Here is a 9,907-nt window from a genome sequence, read left to right as displayed (position 1 = left end):
AGTTATGACAACTCCGTTCACTTCATGGGGCCAGTCCAACCAAATGTCGGCTCTTCTACATAGACTTCTATTGGCGAATAGGGACACCGGAAGTTTACAGAATGCATTGGAGTCTATGGGCTCCGGGCTCGCGCGAGTACATGAACCACGTGACCGGGCATGTTTTCTGCCCCCTCAATGTCGCAACCTTGTCGGTCTATAGCTTACAGGAAGAGCGTGACGCGTTTTCCGCAATGACATCACGTCATCAGCCCCCCTCCCACTGTGCTGCTGGTGTTGCTGCTAGCCAGCTCAGCTGCTCCTGAAAGCAAAGAAAGACGCGTCGATCTTTGTCTATTTCCTGCATTAAGTCCAGTTAGAATTGTTCGAATATGGTCTGTGGTGGATTCACCTGTTCTAAAAATGCGCTTTGTTCCCTGAACGTGGTTTACATGGTGAGTGCATTGCACAATGGATAATCATCACTATAATCATCATCATGCTAACTTTTAGCTTGTGCTAACTACTAGTGGATTACAATTTAGCCTTTACTAGCCAATGTTGGAGTTGACAGTGTACTAGGTGACTAACGATTTTGTATTTTATTTCACAAGCCTGATCTTTCAATAAACTGATGATCGTTGGTATGTATAGTTCCTAAATTGTGTAGTTCCCTATTGAATAAGTGAACTAGTCTACTACATAGAGGTCTCCATAGAGGTGTGTACCTAGCTAGCTAACGTTAGCCAAGAAGACCGTCAACGGTCAGAGTAAATGTAGAAACGACCTACTCCTCTAACGTAACGTTAGCTTCAATAGCTTGATAGACAGTGGCATCGCCATGATGCGTTTGATAGCCAACGTTAGCATGGCACGGCAGCTAAATAAACGTTAAAAGGTGATAATACTGCTACTGCTTACTAGCTAATTATTTGTTGTCAACTAAATCTAGCCAACGTTGTTCTTTGCCTTGTCTATTGCTAACGTGAACTGCTTGTGGGAGAATGATCATCATCATGATCTATTGTAGTGGTACATCCACTCCAGTCTCGCAGTTATCAGCAGCAGTACACTGTAGCCGTTCACTGTCTGTGGTAGTAGGCATTTAAACGGATCCACACATCTTCGCTGTACTGGCCTCCTACCTATACCGTTATCAGCTTCAATGTCTGTTATGATTATTCACAACGGTCATATATAAATTATGTAATACTTACAGCATAATTTTTACAGTTTACAGACGGTTGTATGAATTGTCAGAAGTTGGATAAAGTGTCATGTCACATTAAAAATTAGATACAACAAATGTATGTACTGTATATCATTTCACCGGGTTTGGGCTCTCACGTGAACCATTTCTTCTGTGTTTTCAAATCATCTTAGAGTTTTATAAGAACATAGGCATAGCCTATTTATTTTATTTCTTAGTTAATAAAAACTCCCTACTGTCATTCAATGTGCTGCTACTACTATGTTGACCCCGATTGAACTGCTTCTGTGTTGTGCGTTCAGCTGGTGGGGCTGCTGCTTATTGGAGTAGCAGCATGGGGGAAAGGCTTCGGGCTGGTGTCTAGCATCCACATCATCGGAGGAGTCATCGCTGTCGGTGTCTTCCTCCTGCTCATAGCCATCGTAGGACTCATCGGAGCCATCCACCACCACCAAGTCATGCTCTTCTTTGTATCCTTTATTAGTTCACTGGTTCCCAAACACTGGGTCAGGACCCATTCATGGATCGCGGACACATTTGTATGGGTCCCTTTATTGTTCCTACAGTTTGTTTTTAATTATTTATTTCAAAACACACATTAAAGGTTAAATACACAGCTGTCTATAGGAGTAGTTGCACCACTCAAAACATTGTAAGAAATTCCATAAATAAAACGGCACTTTGGTTGACCTTTTGGTCTTTGTAAATGTGCTCTAGAAATAAAGTTTGATTTGATAAATTAGAAAACATTTTCAGTAGCTTGGGTCCCAGGCAAACATCTAGTTTCTCTTTTGGGTCTTGAGCTAAAAAGTTTGGAAACCACTGCTTTAGTCTACCTGTCCTGCAGGCTGAAACCCACTAAACAATCATAATACTGGCAGCTCAGAGAGAAGATAATGTAATGTATTTAAGCTTCTGTGGCCCTAATACGTGGAATGACCTACAAACAACATCGAAATTGACCACACTGGTACCCTTGAGCCGTTTTAAAACCTTGGTGAGCACACAGACCACCACAATATGTAACTGTTTTTAGATCGTTTTGAAATTTGTCTTAGCTTTTCTTATTTCACATTTTTATTTCATTCATTCACATGTATACCCTTTGTTTTTATTTTCCTGATCTTCTGATGTATTGTGATGTTTTTCTACGTGATTATTACTCGACGACACTGAAAATGAGTTTGATTCCTCTGTGTAATTTCGAGAATAAATAAAACTTGAATGAATTTACTGAATGGACACGTATGGGTCAATCTTTCCGGAGTTTAGCAGTCCTGAGAGCTGGTCTGTCTATTGGTCTTGTTCATTCATTCAAGTTGTATTTATTCTCGAAATTACACTGAGTAATTAAACTCATTTTCAGTGTCGTCGAGTGGAGTTGTCTGTGTGGTTGCAGCTAATCTCACAAACTACTGGACCAATGAGTGCCAAATATCTTGTGCAATGTGCACACTGCCATTAGGCAACAGAAGTACCTTCGCTTGTTGTTCTTTTTCCCACTGTGTATTTTTGTACTGAAATATTTAATTTTAATGTTATAATGGAGGTCAATGGGGCTCCATTTGGGTTGAAATCTCGGCCAAATTTGCCCGTAGTTATGCCAGACAACTGATGTCATATAGTAGTTGACTGATGTCACAGGCTGCCGCTGGACACATGAAATCTGAGAACCACATTGGAGCTACACTGTTTCCATGTGGATTACGATATCTACCGTACATGATTAGATTTTTATACTCCCGAGTTAAATTGCACTCCTGATTTTGCAGTGCACTTGTACATCATCATCCTCATCATCAGAGTTGTTTCTTTGACACCTCTCCCAGTACATGGTCATTCTGTTCATTGTTTTCCTCTTCCAATTTGGAGTGTCTTGTTCCTGCTTGGCAATGAACCGTGGACAGCAGGTGAGGGCTCAATGTGCTTTTAATTAATTTAGTTGTTTTCAACCCATCTCTGTTTTGTTTGTGAATTTTAAGGTATTTTATGGCCCCAGGAAATGAGGAATGTAATTTTATGTTAAATTCAATATGCAATCCTTGAAATGATGCATAATCTTTAATGTAGTATAGTATTTGTCTAGTCCTCTGCTTTTGTCCTGCCCGGGTCCCCTGTGCTCATTGTACATGCATCACCAGGAGGCGTTGCTGAACTCTACTTGGGGTGTGTTGCACAACAAGACAAAGGGAGACCTGGAGACCCAACTTGACTGCTGTGGGCTGCTCAACACAACCAGTAGCCGAATGCAATTTGAGCTGGACGTGATGAGCTGCCCTGCTGTAAGCTATACACTATACAACTTTACACAACTTTCATTGTTATGTTGTGTGTGTGCAAAACATATGTGACCAAATTTGACTGAGGGACTGCCATTGGATTTTTTTTTTAATTTTCGTTTTTTTTAAAATCATAGCTTCAAATTGATATATTGGTTGTTCAGTTTGACCCACCAGTTTTGGAGATATGGCTTATAGACTAATGTCTTGCAGAAAACAGCGAGTTGAGAAATCAGGATTGAAAGGTTCACTTCATTTATTTCATATTTTACATTTCAGCTCTGACGCTTATTTCAGACATGCTCTAGTATGTGAAGAGTCTACCTGTGCTATTAACTCATTTTGGAAAAAATAAATAAATCTGGAATTTGCGTGATGGCAGGCTCTCAATCAAATCTGGTCACATTTTCCAACCATCTATAATAAAACTTACTGGATATGTAATCTATACGATCCAGTTCAGTTTCACTTTGTAAATCTTATAATAAGCAGAAGGCGTAGTTCTGAAACTGGCTGATAAAGAGTCAATTACGACAAGGCTGTGGGCAACATTTCTATTAAAACAGTTTGTAACTATTTGAATGCTGTTCACCTTGTGGCTCTGTTAACACAATCAGCGCCGGGATTCCTTCAAAATAGAAGCTCGGGGTCAAAACCACTGTGTGTGCTGTATTCAAGTACTGACGTCACTTGGGCATCATACAACTCAATGATGCAGTTGTTGTGTCCAAGGCTTGTGTAGTGCACTGCAGTGCTATTTCTATATGATGTCATGCTACATGACATCTGCGCATTCTGCAGATAGCTGACAACATTACCAAGTGTACACATTCACAAACAATGGGATCAAATAATTCTCAAAAGGAGTTGGTGGTATTTGTGTTTCTCTTCAGCCATGCAAAGCCATGCGTCCTACAGCAGCCTGTTACACCTGTGGGGAAAAGATGTTGGATCACGCCACAGACACTTTGAAGATCCTCGGCGGGGTCGGACTTTTCTTCAGCTTCACAGAGGTTAGTGCCAGGCCACAAAAAATCCATCAATGGAACCTTTCATTCACCAAGCAATCAATCATTATATCAGCTTATTATGGCCCAGAGGGTGAGGAGCTACAGTACATGGCAAATGAGTTTAAGGGTGTAGACCAAGTCGATTGACAGTTTGATGGATGCATTTAACCAAATCATTTGTGCACAAGCAACACACTAATTGGAAGGGTGAAAAACATTTGTGTCTAAATGGATTCAAATATGGGCCCATAAATTAATTTAGTCAATGCATTAAGCCTGTTCTACATGTGATGTTGCTTTGACAGTGAGTCTTGGTTTAACCTTTGCATCCCTTCCTTCCCAGATTCTTGGGGTCTGGCTAGCTGTGCGCTACAGGAATCAGAAGGATCCCCGGGCAAACCCAAGTGCTTTCCTATAGTCTGTCCCTTATCCATGATGCAATACCACAGATTACAGTCGCAGAGACTCAGAGAATCATGCACATCTAGAGACAGACACTCAGGCGTACAGTACAGAGGCACAAGCTACAATCACACAGAATGGACCAGCGCACACAGCATGTGACCAACATTGAGAAACACACACAGAGACACCTTCACAGGGGACTACATACAGTATATCCACCCACAGCAAAAAACAAAAATAGTTTTCCACAATCCATTTTTATTGACTTGAGCATTTCACAAGAGCTCAAGCTGAAAGAGCCAAATGGTAAAATGGTCTGCTTTTCTATTGCAGCGTTATCTAAAGCGCTTTATAATGTGCGTTATATCCACCCATTCACAAGCTGGATGCTTATGTATGAAAGGATGAATTGTAGTACCAAGAAGTTACTTGTTGGTATCGCTAACCAGCCTTGATTTTGAGCACCAGATTCCTGAGAATAGCTCTCCAGATTCCAGCCATGTAACAAACAATAGATAACTACTGCATGTGTTCTGCAGCTGTACAAACAAAAGGCCTCCTTGTTGATTCTGTTCTGTACATCAAATGACTGTGCAGCATTTTAGAACTTAACCTGTATGCACCTTCCTTTCAAAAGAAGCTATTTCTGTCTCTAATGTAGTGCTGCCACTTATGACAGATCTAGTCCTTTGTTCAGTGCCAGCAGTGATGTGTTGATCTATGTACTTATACATGTCAAATGCAATTCGTTTTGATCTCAAAGTGGTCTGACCATCTGACGTAGAGAAAAATGAAGGTACGTTTTGGACATATGGCATAATGTTGTTTTTGGAAGGTATGTACAGTATGTATGATTTTGTTTTTCAGAAGATAAATGCTGGGATCTTAAGAACTAACAATAGTTTAGATACTGTAGCATACCTGTTAGTCAATAATCAGGTTCAAATATTTATGAACTTCTGTAACTGAGCCAACGTACTTTAACAGTCACAGATATTAGAATGCCAATGGACTGCAGCCTTCATGTTGTGTATATAATGTAATATTGTTTCACAAAATCATTTGAGGTGGGTTGCCTAAGTAATGTTTATGAAGGCTACAATAATCCACCCAATCTGTATTTAATACGCTTTGTGTCACAAAGTGATGTCAGTTAGTATAGAGTAAGAGTCCAGTAGTAGATATGTGGATTCAGGTACATATCATGACCTCTTATGTAACTGGAAGAAACTTTTAGTTATTGGAATTGATTTGTTAATTTGGTGGAAACTACCTATTTGCAAACTCAACCCCCAATGGTGTTAATTGTGAAATTAATATGTAGTTTATACTGGTGAACTACCGTATATAATTTGCAATCTTTATCTTTTTTTTTTTACATTCTTCCTTTGATATTGCTATGTTCTCAGTTGCCATCCATTTTTGTTTGTTGACAGTGTTAAGCAATTCATTTCTTAAGAAGTTTTTATTTAAGTGTTAAATACACATTAAGCAAAACATTTTTATTTTATTGTATTTAGGCTATATTACTTTACTATTTTACCAAGCAAGTAGGTAGGTGACAGTTTGATACATTTTCTAATTGAGAGATCGCTGCTTGCTTTTGTTTTGTTTCAACATTTTAAGAGCTTTTCCTCTCTTTGTAACAGCTTTTATCGTAGGTATTAACATTACCTACATTAACATTATACACTACATGTTTTACTTGAACCAGTTGATCGTGCTGATGTGGAGCTTCTGCTGCTGGTGTGGAGTTGTCGCTGGTGTAAACAAGCATTTGATGAATTATGCCTTGTATTAAACCTCACTTTGAATCTGTGTGCACTTGTTATTTCCGCCGGACCCTCTTGAAATTTTGAGACTTAATTTTCCAAATAAAAAGAATATCTCTCATTTGAAATCGCTGTGTTTTATTTCAAGCTGAGTCATTTCAGATATATTATTTTGGTAAACCTTTGCTGCAATTGTTCTATTTTCACATATGTTGTAATGGCTAAATTAGTAAAGAAGGAATAGATATTCCTAGAAGTCTGTATACAATAAATTAAACAAATATTAACGGTGTCTTTTGACCATAGTCAAGGAGACCCAAGGTTTTTAGTTATAGCAACCATGTGAGTCCAATAAACAATGTTGCAAAATAGAAAACTAGTCTATGGATCATCAATGACTGACTGGCGTTTACATACCAACAATTCCAATTCACCACATGGTGGCAGTACAAAACTTGCATTGCTATTCCAAGGACTCACCCTGTACAGCTGCAATGTGGGATTTTTACTTTACTGCATTTAATGTCATTCCTCCAAGTGGCGCTCTGGCTCTGGATAATTGCTGCTTAGACAGAAAAGTTCCATCCAGTTTTTAAATATTAATTTATTGATTTTTATAATTTACTATTGATCTACACCACAAAGCATTTCAAATAGGTGAAAGTGGACAGTGCCTACATGGCAGCTGTACAACTAATTCAGTGAAGCAGCAGGATTTGATACCCTATTAGGTTCATTCATAAGACCATTAAACCCTCAGCTGGAATGCGTCCAGTAATAGTAGGGAGGGTACTGAGCAGTGGATAACTTGGAGCAGAAGGAAAGCTCAAGTACTTTATGATCAGGGAATATGCATACACCCAAGGAATTATCAGATTTCCAAGATAGTGCACAGTGAGTACGGCTATAAAAGATGCATCTCCATCAGCTAGTCTGATGAAGATGGTAGCATCAAAATGTTAGCCTGTGTTGGGAAGTAACTAATTACTGGTAGTAAGTTACTGTAATTGAGCAGATTGTAAACTTACCCTTTTGGAATACAATTCAGTAGTTCTACTTTGGTTTAAGTCGTTTTTTTAGGATTTGACTCAGCTACTGTTACTAAATGGTCCTTTTATAGCACTTTACATTCACATTGATGGTGGAGGAAACCATGCAAGGACATAACCTGCTCATCAGGAGCAGTTTGGGTTCAGTGTCTTGCTCAAGGACACTTCAACAGTAACAGGGGGAGCCTGGATCGAACTGGGAACCTTCTGATTCCCAAGCAGCCACTCTACCTCCTCTGCTACTGCCACCCCAACAGGATACTGCTATGCCACAATTCTGTTTGTTTTGATACTCTTATCCCCTGTAAGGCAAACTTTGAGAAAGCATTCTTGTAAAGAAAACATGGTGACCACTTTGAATCAGTGAGTCATTGGTTGGTATATTCATATTGGCTTATTTGTTTTGAAATGGTTGCTGTCAGAATGTCACATTGTCCCTTTCACTGTAGCTGTTACTGAAAGTATTCTTTATAAAATCTAATTTTGTACTTTTACTTAGTTTCAACACAAGTAATCTATTATAGGCCTACTCGGATATTTTAGTACTCTTTTCAAATGTGCCAATGTCTGTCAGACATTACCCAGAGGCCACTTCGCTGTTCAATTCAGTGAGCACTGATTGTGGATTGGCTGAAGTGTGTGAATCCTTTACTCTGATTCAAGAAACCAATCAGACAAGGTTACCAACATGAGGTCTGTGACCCTGCCCTCAGCCAAATTCCCCACATCAAAATTCACCCCAACAAAAAAGCATGACCCGATCCCTGGTGTTTGAAACATCTTGGCAAGGTACACTGGCAGGTTAATTTTCTCAGGATCTAGGGACATTTATGTAAGTGAAATGTGCCTGATAAGGGTTTTGTGTCCCAAGAGTTTCCGCTGGCTGGGGACGTCAATTTGGAAACCGCAGTGCCGGCCATGCGCTTCCCCCCCCCTATCCCTGTCAGCGTGCTGTCCTGAGGGCCCCGTGCCAGTCCCCTCCCTGTGATGCATGTCCATATGCCGGGTGTATTAACTTGGAGTCGCTGTGGAGAATCACACCAACAGGGACAGCCATCTGTTCCCTTACAGATATAGCATACACTGCAAGTGCATGGAGGCAGGATCATAAAACATTTGATCCATTATACCATACTGCCATGGTGCACCAGTTTTATGTGGGCTCATCTTATATGCATGGCTAATGTACGTAAGTATATAGATTTTGAAGATGAGCCATGAGGCACTGCTGAGATTAGTAGCAGTAAATGTGTGTTCTCCTGATCCTTTTTGTGCCCCAAATCCTATATATATCCTTATCCTATACTATTGTTGTTGCTGTGATTTTGGGCCTCACTGGGGAAAAGGGGAATCAAACCACACAGTAAATGTTCATTCTAAGAGACATGCTTTGCAAGCCCCATCCGTCCTGTCAATAGTGTAATTTCCATATATCATAGAAGGGAAATGGGATCAGTGTGGATAAACCTGCATGTTCCTAATGAATCTACATCTGGATCTCTGGATTCTTAGAGCTGCTAGGACAAACAGGAAGTTAAATCATTCTCATCAGTGAGTGGAGACAAACAGGTCAATATGGCCTATCAATAATGAATCAGAGCGAGAATGCATTGTTACTCCTCTTCTTAAAGGTGGAAGGACAGCATAGTGATATGGAAATTTGAAAGATCCATGTTCTAAAGTGAGCTTTAATGTTCACAGGACATTTATACATTTTTGTTTTACAGCACATATTACCATAGCAGGTCAAGTTTGTAACTAAATTCCTAAAACATACTGATATGTATGAATCTATATGAATCTCACACATTCATTGACTTTCAGACCAAAGTGGTATTGTGTTATTCTGTTATTTACCTTTTTGGTTATTTTGCCTATTTATTATTATTGATATTGAGACCTGCACAAAAGGGCACAATTATAGACTGCACACGCTCAGGGGCAGATATTGTGGGAAGTTGACTGTTTCTGTCTAGAGCTACGGATGTTGAGAAGGGGGGAAAAAGAGAGGAATCATTTTGAAACTGACTTTTTGTACTCTTTGGGCTTTTGACATTATCCAAGAGAGGTGTGAGAAAAATGTACGGGGGCCCGGGCTGGGAGGAGAGCAGAAGGATGAGCATGGGAAAGGAAAATAGGAGGTGGTGACAAAAGGAGGAGGTGAAGACTTTGGTTTCCATTAGAAGAAAAGAGAGCTGTTATC

At 39.7% G+C, this 9,907-nt stretch overlaps 1 protein-coding gene across 1 annotated transcript; it reads left to right on the top strand.

Annotated features, from left to right (window-relative positions):
* The first annotated feature begins 249 nt into the window (after window positions 1-249).
* Window positions 250-6,767, top strand: tspan31 (tetraspanin 31). The gene is made up of 6 exons (XM_079517913.1): window positions 250-434; window positions 1,492-1,659; window positions 3,019-3,099; window positions 3,331-3,471; window positions 4,362-4,481; window positions 4,822-6,767. Exons 1-6 carry the CDS (start codon window positions 372-374, stop codon window positions 4,894-4,896), a joined length of 648 nt encoding a protein of 215 aa, XP_079374039.1. The 5' UTR covers window positions 250-371; the 3' UTR covers window positions 4,897-6,767.
* Window positions 6,768-9,907: the final 3,140 nt, after the last annotated feature.

Source organism: Electrona antarctica (assembly GCF_951216825.1).
Source record: "Electrona antarctica genome assembly, chromosome: 2".
NCBI lineage: Eukaryota > Metazoa > Chordata > Actinopteri > Myctophiformes > Myctophidae > Electrona > Electrona antarctica.
The sequence above is the reverse complement of the archived record's forward strand: the minus strand, read 5'-3'. Positions and strand labels throughout refer to the sequence as shown.

Coding starts and splice junctions, on each gene's coding strand:
- tspan31 (XM_079517913.1), top strand. CDS start 372: ATGGTCTGTGGTGGATTCACCTGTTCTAAAAATGCGCTTTGTTCCCTG. Junction 435..1,491: donor CCCTGAACGTGGTTTACATG/GTGAGTGCATTG, acceptor TTGTGCGTTCAG/CTGGTGGGGCTGCTGCTTAT. Junction 3,472..4,361: donor ACGTGATGAGCTGCCCTGCT/GTAAGCTATACA, acceptor GTTTCTCTTCAG/CCATGCAAAGCCATGCGTCC.